Below are 17326 nucleotides of genomic sequence, written 5' to 3'. Positions count from 1 at the left end.
TCTTAAACCTCATTGATGCAATGCAGCGTTCGCTCTATGTTGTGCCATCTACAACTGTTATGAAATCGTATTTGATTAGATTTGATTTAAATTGCTTGATTATAAGTGACAAAGTTTAAGTATGCACACCTCTAAAGCCAAATCGAACATAGGAGCCTTGATAAAACTGGATGCCTAACTCCAAACGATATCGATCTCATACCCTGCAGTTCTTACTTCTTTTGCTAGGAGGCATTCCAGTAGCACAAGTGTCCTCCAGGAAGTGGTGATATCAACCAATATATGTGCAACAAATGCTCATGAATGGCTTTCTTTTCGGTCATTGTAGTACGTCTAGCATGTCTTTATTTTTCCTAAAGATGATCTTTTTCATGTGATCCAGAAGACAACTAGTGATATCATGTTACTCATATGTCAAGATTCAAAGGTTTAAAATTCTGTCTCATAAAACTTCTGAGGAAAACCAACACCCATTTGACTAGCAAAGAAACTTGCATGAAATAAAACCGTAATTTTATAACTTATTATTGATAATGGAGTAACGATAAAATCCCCCATACATTGGGTATACATATTTTTCATGCAACATGTTATGGAAATACCTGTCTTCCTCCATAGGGTAAAATCACTACTGGTCCCTGAGTTTACATGTATAGACTGTAGGGGCCCCAATTCTAGTGAACAGGCCTAATCCTCCACCAAGTCTATGTAATAGAACAAATATTGATAGTAGTTGTTTTTATTTTATTTTCTGGATCTCCGGATTATTTTTTGTGTCTCGCATTTCTCAACATAGCCTCCTGATGAGCTGGGCCACCCCAAACGTTCACAAACTGTTCTGCTTCCTCTGCCAGAGATTCTTCCAAGGACATCTCAGCCCCAGCCACCACCACGTTCTTCACTGCCCTCACCACTTCTGGTTTCCCTTTCGTGTACTTCTGGACCCAATCCGTCGTTGCTTCTACGACATCGTGTCCTGTTGGAATCATCCAGTTGGCAAGTCCCATCTCCACTGCCTCCTCTGGACTGATTGCCCTTCCAGATGACAGTAGATCTAGAGCCCTGGTTCGGCCAACAAGTCTGGTCAGCCTGGTGCCACCCCCCCATCCCGGAACAATGCCCAGTAGGGCCTGAACAAACCTTATGTGAGCCTGTTCTGTCATTACCCTGAAGTCAGTGGCTGTGCAAAGTTCTGCACCCCCTCCTATAGCTGGTCCGTCTATAGCTGTAACACTGATGAGAGGAAGTCGGTGAAGCTCAGTCAGTGTTTTGTGCATGAAGGCACACATTTCTCGGCCATGCTTGCTGTCTAGCATGTTGCGTACCATGTTTAGGTCAGCACCAGTACAGAAAGTATGTCCCTTCCCATGGACAATCAGGGCTTTTCCCCCCTTCCATTCCTTCAGGTCATTGACGATGTCAGCCAGTTGGAGCATCATGTTACCTGAAACAAGAACATGTAAATAAACAATATGAGCATGTTTCTTGCCCTGATGACAGATCATAAGTAATCATCATCACTGCACATAAGAATGTCATCTTTAAAACCATGTCAGTATGACCTAACCTAGCTTCTCTCGCATACTTCTGAGGGGGCAATGTTAATTTTTTGGGGGGAGCGACGCGAGTTATGTCGCCAAGGGACTTTGCTGTGCAGAGACAATTTATATACTAGTAGGTGGCAAAACCATCTCTCCCTGTCAAAGTCCCTTGGCAGCAAAACCGTCCCTCCAATACATACCCTAAAAGATTAACGTTGCCGACTCAGAAGTCTGCGAAGGAGGCTAGACCTAACCTGTAACGGCATTGAGGCGTTCTGGATTGTTGAGAGTGAGGACAGCCAGGCCTGACACGTCGTCTTTAGTCAGGTCCACAGCCCCACCTCCAAAGCTGGACAACCACAAGTGGCTCCCATCATCAGGTGGAGCTGCTGCATGTCTGGAGGCACAGGTATGCAGATGGCATCCTACTAACTTCCTGGTCAGTTTGGGCACCACTACCCTCTGTGAAGAAAAGATGATCCATGTATGAAATGGTTTGAAGTGCTGTACAATAGGGCTGCGGACCGGTACACTGTACCGGTCCAATACCGTAAAAATCGTTTCGGTACAGGTCCAAAATACTGGATCATGAAGTAACGAGTATATACCGAAATAGCTAGTTTACACCATGTATATGACTAAAGATAGGTAAATCCTACCACAAAGACGAAAAATTAGCACTGGAAAAGACGTAAACACCGTCGATTGATTTGAGATCCTCAGTCTCACGAGACATCGCGAGAGTGTGGCTGATCCAGGGTTGTGATTGGTCAACAAACTCAAATCAGGTCAGAGGTCAGTCATTTTCCCTTCCCTCCAACACTTTATTATTGTTTCTGTGTCATGATTGAAAAAGTGAAGAACACGTGTTAATTTGTCAAATTGTTCAGGTACAGGTACAGGTCCGGACCTGTACCTAAACCTCTGTACCAGTACCTGTACCTGTACCTGATGTTACGTTTAGGTACGCAGCCCTACTGTACAAGGATATGTAGGCTAAACAATACTCTAAAACTTGCTTCTCAATACATATAAGTTAACATTAGAACAACATATTAACCAAGGAGCTTTAATGTGATACTACTAGTAATAATAGATATCAATCAAATCTCATCAAATCCCATGTGAACATCATATGCACACTGACAGGTATCAAACATGACATAACATTACCTTGATGATAGAAGAACAAAACAATGCCATTCCTTTAAACTTAAAGCACTTGTATAATTCCGTGTTTTACTTTAATTCTACTCCCCCGTTCTTTCCCTGAGCTGAGTTCGTGCAGCCTTGTGTTACAACTTCAGTGAGAGACCTAACTGGTGTGAGACCGTCAGTCTGCCTAACTAAGGCCTTCGCTGATTGGACGACTTTTTAGCCCGCAACGTAACTGTGCTTCTCATTGGTTGAAATTCTTCCCGCCATCTTTGTAGTTTCCGCGGGAAAAAAATCCGAGCAAGAAGCTGAAACTGTGCCTTGGCGTTCGCTTGTCGATTCAACTTCAGCGCTAACTGACATTCCTGCAGTGATGTGGACACAAGGAGGTGGTGAGTACCTCAGCTTACTGTCACAAGTCTGTCTGTTGCTTTGAAAACCTAACGTTTGGCGATTTTCCATATTCTTTGTTAAGGGGGAGGGGGGTCTGTCACGTTCGTCGGACTTGGATTTGGAGCTTTGTGCAACATGCTCAGACACGTTGTACTATAACGTCACGTCATTTGTAGATATGTAACGTTATGGCCCAATGATAATGTTTCTTTGCAACTTGTTCTGCCATTTGGACAAATGCCTTGATTTCTGCAGTTTTCTTGGCTTTAGGCCTAACCTTATGTATGTAAATTATTTTGACGTTTGATTAAGACCACAAGCGTCATTGATTTGAAAAGTCTCCCAGGACACATCTACATAAGTTGTGACCATACAGATTGGTAATGAAAAGATGATTTTTTATATAATTACTATTACTATTGTGTCTGTGCAGGTGGTTTTGGAGATGGTGGATTTGGTAACCAGGGAGGCTACCTGAACTCACCTGGACCGAACCAAGGAGGCTTTGATTCCCCTGCACAGTCCTCGCAGGAGAGAAGGGGGGGCTCGGTGAGACAAGGGTGTTCTTGTTGTTATGTAATACTGGAGATCTTGGAATGTTTGCAGTTGTTTTATTTTCACTAGAGATACTTGTAATGACTTATGTTATGTCAGTGAAGGTTAGACATCCAGGTAATAGGATACACCAAAAAGCAGTTACTCTGTGGTATGATTTTCCAAAATCATGTCCAGTTGCTTCAGTAACTGCTTTGGCATAATGACTTACATTATTTAGGGACTTTCACTCAGGAGAGAAGTTACCCCTGAAGAATAAGTAGATCAATACTTAGTCTGTCATCCAAAATACTCTTTCCATTGCTGGAGCACAAGTGAAGTGAGACGGCTCATTATTATAGAAATTGTTCCCACTCATAATTGTTATCATTGACTCCAGAGGAGAGCCCAGAACCTGTTGCCGTGTACAGTTTCACACCTGCTACAAGCCCAGCACATGGACGACTCCTTCAGACTGGGGGAGACTGACATCAATCAGGTAACAGGAATCAGCTGAGATTTACTAGTACTCGGTGGTTTGTGACATTGTTGCACCAGACAAACAAAATTTTGTGCATCAGAAATTAGTTATAACAGGTGAATTTGTTTAGCAGCAGTGAACATGTAATGTCCTGATTGATTCCTGAACTCAAGGGTCATACTAGTACTGCATTTGACTAAACTATCATTACACTTTTCCTTTACATGCATATTGGTACAATACTTCAATCGATTTCCTTATAACCAGTGGAGCAGTTAGTCAGATACATAGGATACCAACAGTTTCTCTTCTCAAACTTTGTTGGAATTGGAAGAAACGAACGTAACCAGGACTACCTATCCCCACATTCGTAAAGTACTTGATTATTTTTCCATAAATACCATGTCTACTAGATTGTTCATGCATATCATATGTCAAAGTTTACAACAGCGTGTATTGATGGTGTTATTGTATGGAACCCACAGGTGACCATAGTGGGGGTAGTCCGTACTGCCACCCGAGCTCCCACCAACATCCTGTACAAGATAGACGACATGACGGGTCCTCCCATGGACGTCAGGCAGTGGCTCGACAATGATGTGAGTAGAAGTGTCTAGTTTGGTTGTTCAGAAGAATGCCAGCAGTGTACATGTCTTCCGTGAACATATAGATGAACAAAAAGCAAAGGCCAGTTGTGTAAAGGTTGATACAACTACCAACGATGCACATTCCTTACAGCTTCTGCATGTTGGATCTTCTCTTGTCACCCAAAAAGTTGTCTACATACTGTTACCCTTTTCTGTCTTACAAGTTCATTATTGGAGGAAAGCATAAGATCTCTTCATAGTCAGTAGTTAGTGCTATGTTTTTTTTACCAGTGGAGTAATGCTATGTACGTAAATAGTTGGATATCTAAACCAGATCCGCTTGTACATTACAGGATAACATTCCAGATGAGGAACAAGACCAACTCTGGCCAGTCAACAGTTACATCCGAGCCGTGGGTCACCTGAGGTCATTCCAGGGCAAGAAGAGTCTGGTGGCCTTCAAGATCATGCCAGTTACAGACTATAATGAACTGACCATGCACATACTGGAGGTGGTGCAGGCACATATGATGTTAGAAAAGGGCTCGGTGAGTATGGCAGGTGTACTAAAAGGGTGTAGACGTAGAATGTGTAAAGTTTCTTGTATTTGTAGCAGAGGAATGCTTTGCAATCAAGGTACCATCATTTAGGCATTGAAATCATATTAACATATACAATGTATTTGTACATAAGTGAAGGTTTGTGTTTTTGCTTTTTCTGTGTATGTGTACAAAGACCGAAAGAAAAGAAGATTTTGAAATGTGATTTTTAGAAGTTTTTAGAGACAATACCAAATAGAGTATAAAAGACTGTAGTATAGCAGTTGGAAACAATTTCTTTCAGAGAATACATGAAATTTGTTGTGTCCTAATCTCAGCTTTACCTGCCTACATGAGTCATTCTTCAGTTGTAGTGTACAATGACTGCTGTGTAGCATACAATGGACCTCACTGGAAGACAGAAGAAAGATGTCTAGACTATGCATGATGTACAAAATGACTAATAAACTGGTGGATGTCCCAACTACTAAGTACCTAATACCAGCCCAGAAGAGAACAAGAAATAGCCACGCATTCAAGTACCAGAGTTATCAACCAAGGATTGAGGTGTTCAAGAATTCATTCTTTCCTAGAACTATCGCAGAGTGGAACTCACTGTCACCAAGTACAGTAGGGGCATTGTCAATAGATAGCTTTAAACAATGTCTAGAGCTAGAAGTTCAAGGGTTAGGTGTAACAAGTCGATCGGTGTAATATAGCCAGCTGCCGCCGCGCCGCGTGCCTGCGAAGCTGGTGTGTTACGCCGAAAGGCGGTCATACCGGCTATACAGATACAGATACAATATCACACTTGTCTTTTATGTTCCGATTCTGCAGCAATCCACTGGAGGTATGTCTGCTGGGATGGGAGGGCAGAGGCAGAACACAGGTGGGAGACCCATGATGGGTCAGCAGGGTGGGGTCAACGACCTGGGCCTCAACAACATCCAGAACCAGGCAAGTGGTTTCATTTTCCAAGTGTGAGGCAGAGAAGTAGCTTATATTACCATACCAACTGCTGTGCGTGATAAATTCATTAGACTTCATGTGTGCCACCTGGCATGATCGGTTGGAACCGCAGCCACATCAAAGCATGTCCAACACCAGACAAGTGGTTCCATCTTCCAATCATGAGGCACAGAAATAGCCTATAAACATACCAACTGCTAAACATGATGAATTCATTGCACTTCATGAGTATGTGTGCCACCTGGCAAGATTAGTTGGAACTGCAGCCACATCCACACATGTCTAAAATACTCCCTCCCTCCTCACACAGGTTCTGACAATGATCCAGAGTAGCCAGGATGAGTCAGGAGTCAATGTGTCGGTGATCGAACAGCGCCTGCGGGGCATCTCCAGGGATGCAGTCAGGTAGGCACCTGTTCTTGTGTGTGTCTGTGTTCTAAGCTAAACATTAAATGTCATTGAAATGGTAAGGACAATGTTCTGATTTTTTAGTCAACATCTTGTGATTTTTTAAGATATTTTATCTTGTGGTTTTTTAAGATATTTTTTGTAGGACAACTTAACATTTTCACAGACAATAGTGTGTGTGGCGAGTAACTCTGTCATGTTTTATTTCCAGGAGTGCTGTGGAGTTCCTGAGTAATGAAGGTCACATTTACTCCACAATTGATGAGAACCACTACAAGTCAACAGACAGCTACTAGTTTATCTTGTTTCTCATATTGATCCTAAGTAGAAAAACAATTGCAAGGAGGGGGGTATGCACTTTATATACAGATGTAGTAAACTGATCTGGCTATGAATAATGATAAACCCTACTTGGTAGGTTTATCTAAAGATATGATAAAAGAATTTTCTTTTCTCAGTCGCCTCTGTTCCTTGATTCCCAAAACAGCTGTATGATACCATTCTGGTTCATATGTTTGACTGATAAAGAGGGTTTTTTAACACCTTCACTTGTACAGAGATCTTTTGTTGTATGAATACATGTACTCTGACTTAAGTTAGTAAGTCCACACCTTCATGTTGGCTTTTGCTTTACCATGGAGTTAAAAGACAGATTCTACCTCCATGGCTTTACAAGTAAGCCAGCATGAGAGAGGTTCAACCAGTCTGGTATTTAGTCTGATTGGTATGAAACTGGAAGACCTTTTTGTTTGTAACTCAAAAGGACATTATATACTACTAGTAACACAGACATTTCAAATGTCAACTCTTTCTACATAGTTTAATACTGGTACATGTACAACAATTTCGTGAGGGGGGAGAAAGAAAATGTTGAACTTCGAAGGGAGAGATGTTGAACATGTGAACCCTGTCAGAATGTGCTATAGTAAGATAGTTTTATCAAGGAGGTTCTATCTATTAGTTAATAAAATCTCCTAGGAGTTATACAAGCAGTAAACACTTGTATGTACCTGACCAACCTAAATTAAATTATGGTTGGATAACGCAAGGAAGGCGGTAGCTCTCTTCAAGGACATTATACAGATAATAATAATGTCCTTGGTTTCTTTAACCTCCTTGGAAAAATAAAGAAAGAAATTTGTATCTTTTGCACACCTCAGTGTAGAGAAGAGAAGATATCATCACACACCAGTATGATAATAGTAGCTTCATGGGTTCTATTGGGTACATTGTATTCTGTACCATATTAAAATGACACATTCTGTCCCTAAAAGTTTCTATCATTTGCCATACTGTGGTTTGCAAGTAGTTAGTCTTTGCTGATTATTTTGGACACAGATGCTAAATAACACCAGTCAGTTTGCAGGGATATTAGCATTTCCTACAAAGGTGAATATGCATGTTTGTATTTATGACCTTATTTGCATAATTTATGCATATCAATATATGATAACAGCAACTGCATATTAACCTTTGTTTGATACTGATTACTCTAACGTCAAACTCAAAGACTTGTCCAAAGGTGAAAATTAGAACGTGCTAGTGGTGAAACTACCCACCCTTTGCACTTATCACCAAAAGGTTTTCAGGAAACTTTACACAGTTATGAACATGTTCTTGTAGGTCTGTGGTCGACCTTCCTACCATGCTACAACTTCGATAAGAACAAAGAAGTGATTCAAGTAAATAGTTTCTGCTGGTCGCATTATTGGATTCATTAAGGAGGTTAAAAATCCTTGGTCAAACCCTTTTGCGCTGATTAAACTTCCTGTTTCGCATTCTTTTTTGGACTGTTACATTCGAAGTTCGGTCCTAGATTTTTGTCAAATACACTACTTTTATTCCACTTCTAAAAAGCGTGGAATAGGTTGCATGGAAAATACAGATGAACATCATTCAGATCCGAAAAAATATAGCTAACCCCCAGGAGACTTGTTTCGATGGAATGTCCCAAACACGCACTTCTGTTTGCTGCGTACTTTTGAAATGACGTGTACTTTGGAGGCATCCGCTATTGTTTACTGCGTGCATTTGTGTTGAGTGGGGAAATTGTATTGAGTAAGGCATTTGTGTTGATTAGCGTCGCGACTTGTGCAGAGTGACGCTGGTCTTCCCCAATCCTGGCTCATCAACGCTCCTTTCGTGTCGCGGGTACTAGTATTCAGAATCAGTAACAATTAAAGTTTTTATCAGTGCTTTGTCCATTTCACACATCATTTCCCCCGAGAACACCGAACAAACGAGACAAAAGACAAGCCTGATTGTGGTGGGCAACAGTTCTTTCAATCCGATGTTTTCTCTGCTCTCGGAGTTGCCATTGACCCCCGTCCGTCCCTGGCTTTCCTCAGAGAATACATGACGATTGTTAAAAAGGGGGCGATTGTTGTGAAAACATTGCTAATTAGGTAATCAAACAACAAAGCGCCGGTCAGACTGCGGGGCGCACATACCACGCACTCGTCACTTCTCGAGCGGTCAGTCGACGCGAGACGTCCTGGAGGAAGGTTGCACGTCCGTTTCGCTCTGACGGAAGCAGACGAGGCTTGGTTCCAGTCACGGTGCAGGTAGAGCATGAGAAGTGACGGAGAAGGCAGCACGCTTGTACTAGGAGGACAGGACCGAAGTTTACGAGCCCGGCTTATGGCGAGCGAAGCCGCGATGGAAGAACTGAGGCTGCTGCGGCAGAGACAGGAGACGCTGGTGGAGGAAGCCAAGAGAAAACTTCCCCAAGAGCTGGTCAGGCCTGCCGGGTGCATCAACAGTTCCATCGACAAGCTTCGGAACGCAGTGGTGAGTACATTTATTTATCTACGTATTCATAGCAAAAGCAGAGAAGTCAGTGTTTCAGTTTTTAATGACACAAGCCGTTCTCCCTAGAGGTAGGGTGGCCCACACAAGCGTAAACTTTAGCTTCCTGATCCTACCGTCGCATGCTTTCTGTGTTGCGTAATTCTTCTTTCTAACAAACTTACACGGAGTACAATAGGCTAGGGTGCAAGCTAAGCTTTTTGACACAGCACTAAACTATTTCCCCAAGAATTGTGAGTGCGTGGCTTTGTTTGACTCCTATTAGTCACACAAACATCGTCCACTTTGTGCATTCGGTTGTGCAAAAACCAACACGACCCAGCGCTGAGTGCCAGACGCTCTTTCCGTTCGCCTTCCCGTGTAGCCCGCACGACGTGCAACAAAAGAGGACACGTCCTTGATCTGGCAGCTAATGAGTAATCTAGAAAGTGTTCCGTGCATGGAGTTGATAAAGTTAAAAGGTTGGCGACCGGGCAGACAGAGACAGCGGAACGAATTTGTCTGGCCTGCAGGAAAGCCGGCTGATAACAAGATCTGGGGGATAACCTTGTTACTTCCCCTCGCCACAACACAAGTTTTTAGCGAAGTTCTGTTACTCTGAGAAATACAACATGTTGCAACATGACCGCGCACCGGGCGTCTTGCCACCGTTTCTCACAGGTATGGGTTCCTTTGAAATGCACGGAGAACAATAGCGAGACATTTGTGTCAACTGATCATGCATGATTGCTACATCCTTCTTTTCGGCATATCACTGGCTTTCCTGCCGGTTTCATGAATATATGCAACAGTCGGATATGCACATAAACTTTGGGGTTAAGCTAGTTGTAAAGGTACTGTAGTGTTTAGGAGAATGTTCCTTAGCAGTGGCGAGCATGAGATAGTAGAACAACTGGTGTCTTCTGGTATACTCCCTTGGTTGGGCAAATTATACCGTTTCATCTAATGACTTGCGGTATGTAAATGATATCCAATTATAATTCCTTTTGGCAGGTTGTGTAAGGGTTTTCGATTTTATGTGATTTAAAGAACTGTCAATTCTCTATACCCGTTTGTGCCCAAACTTTGTTTTACAAACCAATAGACAGTTTCTCCCAACCCAGTGTCCGGGTAGCGGTAAACATACGAAGCGGCCACGCCACGTTTGATTGTTTGTGTTCCAACTGAGGGCGAGAAATCCCTGCGAAAATCTCATTACCATTCCACAGTGGAAACATCGCCAACTTTTCTTGTGTCCGTGTGGTCTCGGCTAATATAGGGGCTGTACGTATTAACATTCCTGTAGTGTATTTCTTTTGAGGGGATTTGCACTGTACAACAGTACAAATGTAACAACTGTTACGGGACCGTCTTAACAGCTACCAGACCTCGGAAAGTATACAGTGTCGTTGGACTTGAAGAAAGACGCCCGTAGGGTTTTGTAATGAGAGCTATGGTACTAGAGTGATTGACTGAATACAGGTGCCATTATGGCGTCTCGGAGTGTTCCATGCTGCTACATCTTGTACTACCAATGTGTCGCCTTTGTAACCATTTGCACCATATAATTGCTATAAAATTGACCGTCGCTGGGATTTTATTGTCCCATTCGGTCGCGCGGTGCGCGTGTTCGCAGTTGTGTGTGTAATTTTGTGTTTACACTTAATTATCCGGGACCACCCTTCGCGTGTGAGTGTGAAGTTAGGCCGCACCCTGGTGTCCCCCAGCTGTTAATACACATTAGGCGTGCTGGGCACCGCGTCAATTTGGGTGAGAAAAGGAGAAAGAGCTCGTTCCGTTGTTTATGTTCTATGAACGCCGACAGAGAGCGGAAAACTTCCCACAAAAAGTCACACAGGAAAAATACATGCAATGGGAAAATGTGCAGGGTTTCATAGCCATTACGTCATGGCGAGATGACGTCATTGTTTAGAGCAAGGCGCGACAAACAACAGACATGGTAGCCCGCCCGTCTCCGTTATCTCGAATTGCAAAGATTCTGTCATAGATTTACACGTTCTAGTTCCTTTTGAAAGCCGATATCATAAATAACCGGCAAAGACCTCCGAATTAATCACTCAGTGTAAATAAAGAAATGTTGACATACTCATACTGTGAAAACGCCACAGTTGGCGATTTTTGGTGATCTCGACAAAGTTTAAGATCTGGAACTGACAGAGTTTTTTTTAGACCATCCAACATATTTGAGACCAATCCCACACTTTTTCATTTGCTTTCAAACATGCCACTATTTTCTATTATTTTGACATCGCCTTTACTTTCACGGTGCCATAAATCTTCCCGAAGTCACCACAAGGATCAGAGCGCCTGTCGCGTCTCTAGAGTTGACTTTGGCAGTGACCCGCGTATGTTTGGTTTACAGCTGCTGACCGTGTATAGCGCACTTGTGGGTCTTGTCTGTCCGCCAATGTTTATCCATGTACCTGTTCCATTTCTCTCGGCAGTATTTTTCTCCCGCCAATTCTAAAGCAAGAAAAAATGGTATTGTCCTTGCATAATCAGTTCGAAGATGTGCTAAGAGGTATCGGTGTCCTTTTCCGGTCTAAATATTTACTTTGTTCGGCAAATCTTAAAAGTGCGACTGTAATCCGCCAACAATACAAACAAAATGCACAAATATTTTCGAAGGGAAATCACCGACTGACAGTTTGTATTGCTTTGTCGGGAGTTGCCGCTTTTTTTAATTATCTTTTTTTTAATGGAGAAAATTACTGAAGTACGATTGGAAGTTTAGTTGCGCTGTAGACGAAATTCTGTTCAATAGTTGCCATGCCAAGAGTAAACAAGACATGTATCTGAAACTACAAGACAGCAGAAGAGCTAAAGTGTATGAGAAATAGTTTTGGGTAACGAATGTATGATCTGAGCACCCTCATGACTGCATTGACATCTACTTGGTGTGTGACGATTTAGTCTCAAGTGAGTTACAATGGTCACCCTCCTTAACAACACTGCTATGGTGGTTTCGTCCTGGCCTTTCGGAGCCTTTCTAGCGGAGCAAAGACTGAACAAAAGTTGCTGACAAGCAAGCGACGGACACGCATTCGTTATGCTTTGTCATCATATCTAATAGTAATACTAGTACATCGATGTACCAACACGCAACTAAATATGCTATTTTCTTTCTATTTTCTCAGGACCATCTGAAACGTACGGACAGTGACCTGGTGGGCGCCCTCCACACGCTGAACACACAGATCCTGCAGCTGAAGCTGGCGGAGGCACAGGAGACGGACGGGGAGAACGAGCTGATGAGCGCCTCCTGCCGGTCCATGTCGTCATCTGCAGTCTCCATCCCAAGCGTCACCAGGTGTGTAGGAGTTTTGATTATACGTGATGTACTGTACATTTTGAGTGAAATTTGGTATCGTTAAAAAGTTTGGGTAGTTCTATGTCCCCATCAAATTCCGCTGGCATATCGCATTCAGCCACTGAATTGGCCAATTTCTTCTAATTTTTCAGCAATCCATTGGGTTCTGATAAAATTACAATGTAGTAACTAGTTATCCAGCGTTACAAGGAACACATTGAAGTTAAGTAAGGCTAGCATATCTTTTTATAAGCAATTAAACTTTCCAAAGCTGTGACCTAATGCCACCATGTCGCTGTTACTCCGCAGTTCTCGCACCAGCACCCTGATCGACCTGCCCGACAGTCGGCGCAGCTCGGGGTTCTTCGACGCGTCGTCCCCGTCCCCACCGCTAACCCCGGACATCGTCACGCCCGAGAAACTCCACCACTACGCCGAGGTGGACGGACGGGTCTCCGCGGGGTGGCCGGACGTCACCAACCACCAGTTCTACAAGCGTCACAGCTTCGGGGAAGTCGGGCAGTTAGAATCCGACAGCGTGGTGTCAAATGACGTGAAACAGTCATACTTCAGCGGGATGATGCCAGTGACGAGCCAGGCTCCGAGAGAAGAGAAAAAGAAGGAAGATTCGCTGAGCAGAAGGTTCAAGTTGGCACTCCGCCCGCGGTCCAAGTCCGGGTTGTCTGTGTGCTACCCGTACCCCAGCCCCATGCACGCCATCGCCATACAGAGCGACATGTTTGTTCCGGCAGACAGTGAGAGTGTGGTGGAAGAGGAACAGTCGTCTGTGGATATAACGACAGGTGACCACAGTCAGTCAGCACCTGCACTTCGTCCTGCAGTGGTGTCTGGTCCACAAGCCGGGAAGACAGACGACAGGTTCGGCAAAGCGCCCCCTGACGGGAAAGGCGCGGGACTCCTTCGACCAGTTTCCACACCTCCTGACATCTCGCGAGCGTGGAATGACCAAGTGCCGCACACAGCGCCTTGGGCAAAGAACAGTGAGCCTGCAACTGAAGAGCTCGTTGACATTCCGGACTATGAGAACATCTTTTCCGCCTACTCAGAACTCCCTGGCAACGACATAGCGCCGAGGCGGCACTCCTTTGCCGGGTCACACGCCATGAAGAAGCATGTTGAAGACGACATCCCGACCTACGAAAACCTGTCGAACTTTGATAATGAATACGGCGACTATGTGACACTCACTCCCGAAGACTTGCCGCAGATCTCACAAGCTACAACTACAAGACCTGCGAGCGAAATCCACATCGAGTCACCGTCGGATTCTGGAGTAAAACCCGTCGCTGCTACTTCAGGAACCGTGTCGCGACCTGAAGTCCCTCAGGAGAGAAAAGCCCCGCGAAAACCAAAACCTACTCCGAGACAATCGCTGCTGAAGAAAGCCAGCCCCGCGGTTACACCGCCGTTACCTCAGCCAAGAGCAGAACCACAAACAGACTCTCGCGACGTGAACGTCAAAGAAACACCTGTTAGGGAGACGTCTTCGAACCAGACAACCAGCCAAGAGAACCCTACCAGTAAGACGACACAACCGGGACCTGCACTTCTGATGGCTTCGCTGATAGCAGACGGCAAAGTACAAGGACTGACTGTTTCTGCTGTCCCGAGTAAAGAGATGGACAGGTCTCCGCTGACGAAACTCGTGGGCAAGTACAGTCCCCGTAAGCAAGAGTCCAAGAGCAGTAGTACCACGAACGTCGAGAAAGCAACTCTGTCCAGCAGCCAACCCCGAAAAGAACAGCCCCAGCCTGACTCTAACAGCGCAAAGACTGTGAGAATGAAGTTCAGGGCTCCTGCAGGGGTGGACATAAGGCCCCGGTCCTGCAATGACAAAGTCGAGAACAGTCACGTCAGAAGCACGAAGCTGTCATCTGAGCCCAACGGCAACAGAAAGGAGCGTAGAGAACGAACAGCGGCTCCTTCCCCCGCTAACAAGCCTCACCAGCTGATGAGTGAAGGACGGCACAGCCCCTGCAGAAAACTGCAGTTTCAACACGAATCTAGCAGGATGTCTTCCCATCAGGCCAGAGAAGGACAGATTCCTCCTGGACATTACGCCCCCCACGGCACAGAGATCTCTACAAAACGATGTTCTGTACAGGCATCTGCAAAAAGGATGTCCAAAGACGCGCCTTTACCCCAGCCGACAGCAACTTCAGCGAACGTGTCTGGGAGACAGAAGTGCCCAGTGCCGACGGAATCCCGCTACGTCCAACAACCAATCGTGACTCGCGGTGTGGCGACTGACTTGAGGTCAAGTGTTCCTAACACCAGACCAGAGCGCGGAGGAGTACCCCACGGTCAACGCTATCGGCCACACAGTGACTGTGGACAGCAGTCGGCTAGTCAGAACCCTGGCTGTGTGAAGAAGGAGGACTCGAATCGTCGGTACGTGCGACATGGTAAAACTCATCACAGCGACAAGCGAGCCAGGCGTCATACCACCGCCGTGAACAGCCCGGCACACCCGTCGCTGATGAACGGCCTAGCCGACCACAGAAACCGGCACAGCCACAGCAGCACCTCTCTAAACGGCCATCCCGTGTCCAAGTTTCCTTCCAACGGTCCCCACAGTCACAGGGTTCCGCACGGGTTTGCCCGCGGTGTTCGTGGTCTGAAGAAAGCGGGGCAGAGCCGGAGCACTTCTCGGCTGTACGACTACGACACCAGCGTGCTCGGCAGCTCCAGCGACGAAAGCTCATCCAGTGACTCTGACATCCGCCGAAGCGACAGCGAAAGTGACACCGAGTCCAGTGACGAAGGTGGACTGATCCTAGCCGAAGCAAAGTGGCCTGCAGTTGTAGGAACGGCCACCAGGCGGCGCCTGTCGTCCCAGGACAGCCTATCCAGACTGTTTCCCTCTTGTCATCTTGTGACGGAGTTGTAAATGGACACATATAGTCAGAGCTCGGCTGTGAATATACCTATGCTATAATTTTATATACTTATATATTATCAGGTTAATGTATTGGTCATGCTTAGTCTATCGTTTTGCTGATGTTTAGAAGAATTTCGTTTACTTGGTTTGTTTAAAAGAATACTTAGATGCATATCAGTTCTATGGAGTTAAGACAAGACAGCATGTCGACCATGTTTTCGCCGGTACGAAAACCTTACCTTCTAAGAACACCATCATAACGACATAACGAGAAAGAGCTTTCTCATGCTGATGTGATATATCATTAGTTTGAACTTTATCTTTTTTTAGTGTTAGTAAATCCTTTTTCGCCTTCTTAGGGTGAACTTATATTGTAGTGATAATAGTAATCATCATTCATTGGTAATGTATGTTGAAGCGAGCCAGGCGCCACAACACGTTGAAAAAGCGGCGATAACTGAGCCTTGATATTTTTTATCGTACCCTCTTTCTTTTGTGTTTTGTTACGTTTCTGGAAATTTCAAGCTTTTGTTAAATACGGATAGTCTGCTTCTATAGCTGTCACGAATATCTAATTTTGGGAATCGAAAATAAAGTGAACGTGACATCATCGTATCTCAGTTGTTCGGACTTATTTATTTTTCTACAACTTCCAATATACGGTAATAGACATAATATTATTTCAATTAGGAAATCCCAACCACGCCGTAGTCCCAATCAGATAACAGTCGAACCACTGATCGTCGGATAGGCTAGTTGCACAATCTACCTTTCACAATCACCCTAAACTTTATTAGCGTCCTCCAGTTACTAGTAAACACTAAGAAAGCAGAAATACAGACAAATAAAAGTATCGTCGTTTCAGTTCTTTTATTTCTCCCGCCAAACAATCATTCGAAGCAATTCCATTAAATGGTAGGCAAAAAGCACAGTTTCTGTCCGTAAGTTATATGGCAATGCCGCAAACGATAATACATTAAAAAGATTTTTGGTGTTTTGTGCTAACGATAATATCCCACACATTTTCTTATATTTTAGTGTTCATCATTTGTTTCTTTCCGACCTGTTTTGTAATACACATGCAAGCAACAAATATCACTAACAAATAAGCATACGTGAAAAGTCACACATTTATGATTATAACAATCTATTGAAGGATACATGTGAAAAAATGTATTTCATACTGTACATTAAACATGATACATTGAGGAGACACATATTGCAGTCATTGACATATAGATACAACTGTTACCTAGAAGACGAAACACAGGATCTCTAGTTACAGGATGTGCTGCAGTACAGCACTGACCCGCATTCCGTGCATTACACACATATGTCAGTGCGCTAACCAAATATCAGCCTTACCAAACAGTCTAAACAAAAACTCCGTTGTGGATAATGGTGTGAAGTTTGACTACTACAGCTCATCTAAAGTTTGCTACAGAAATCTGTACACTGTATAAACATTCTTACAAGCACCGGGCATTACGTCTAGAACCTGTGGACGGTTGGACAGAACATTCACTACTAGTGCAACCTTCTGCACTAGACACAGACTCCGGATCACAAGGCACAACATCCAGCCTTGGCGACCTACGTTTCTAGGTCTAACGATCCTGGCAGTCCTACAAGTACAGCACAGTATACATCACATATACAGGCTACGGCAAAACATGTCAACATTGTCGGGTTCTCCGGG

The 17326-nt window shown here is 44.3% G+C and overlaps 2 protein-coding genes across 2 annotated transcripts; one reads left to right on the top strand and one right to left on the bottom strand.

Moving 5' to 3' along the window:
- Positions 1-325: 325 nt before the first annotated feature.
- On the bottom strand, positions 326-2817 carry LOC109480902 (ethylmalonyl-CoA decarboxylase-like). The gene is made up of 3 exons (XM_019783264.1): positions 2715-2817; positions 1796-2003; positions 326-1444 (listed from the first exon to the last, which is right to left on the bottom strand). The coding sequence occupies exons 1-3, from the start codon at positions 2742-2744 to the stop codon at positions 765-767; spliced, it is 918 nt and encodes a 305-aa protein (XP_019638823.1). The 5' UTR covers positions 2745-2817; the 3' UTR covers positions 326-764.
- A 146-nt stretch (positions 2818-2963) lies between these two features.
- Positions 2964-16242, top strand: LOC109480904. Its single transcript, XM_019783265.1, has 10 exons — positions 2964-3088; positions 3523-3638; positions 4024-4122; positions 4590-4703; positions 5045-5239; positions 6068-6187; positions 6510-6604; positions 9178-9397; positions 12553-12725; positions 13035-16242. Exons 1-10 carry the CDS (start codon positions 3070-3072, stop codon positions 15634-15636), a joined length of 3753 nt encoding a protein of 1250 aa, XP_019638824.1. The 5' UTR covers positions 2964-3069; the 3' UTR covers positions 15637-16242.
- Positions 16243-17326: the final 1084 nt, after the last annotated feature.

This window comes from Branchiostoma belcheri, unplaced genomic scaffold (assembly GCF_001625305.1).
Source record: "Branchiostoma belcheri isolate BF01 breed outbred unplaced genomic scaffold, Haploidv18h27 scaffold53, whole genome shotgun sequence".
Taxonomy (NCBI): Eukaryota; Metazoa; Chordata; class Leptocardii; order Amphioxiformes; family Branchiostomatidae; genus Branchiostoma; species Branchiostoma belcheri.
The sequence above is the reverse complement of the archived record's forward strand: the minus strand, read 5'-3'. Positions and strand labels throughout refer to the sequence as shown.

Excerpts from the sequence above, each read along its gene's own strand:
- LOC109480902 (XM_019783264.1), bottom strand. The coding sequence starts at position 2,744 with ATGGCATTGTTTTGTTCTTCTATCATCAAG. Across the intron at positions 2,004-2,714 it reads TTTGTTCTTCTATCATCAAG|AGGGTAGTGGTGCCCAAACT; the intron begins GTAATGTTATGT and ends TTTTCTTCACAG. Across the intron at positions 1,445-1,795 it reads ACGCCTCAATGCCGTTACAG|GTAACATGATGCTCCAACTG; the intron begins GTTAGGTCTAGC and ends TTCTTGTTTCAG.
- LOC109480904 (XM_019783265.1), top strand. Across the intron at positions 6,605-9,177 it reads ATCTCCAGGGATGCAGTCAG|CATGAGAAGTGACGGAGAAG; the intron begins GTAGGCACCTGT and ends GTGCAGGTAGAG. Across the intron at positions 12,726-13,034 it reads TCCATCCCAAGCGTCACCAG|TTCTCGCACCAGCACCCTGA; the intron begins GTGTGTAGGAGT and ends GTTACTCCGCAG.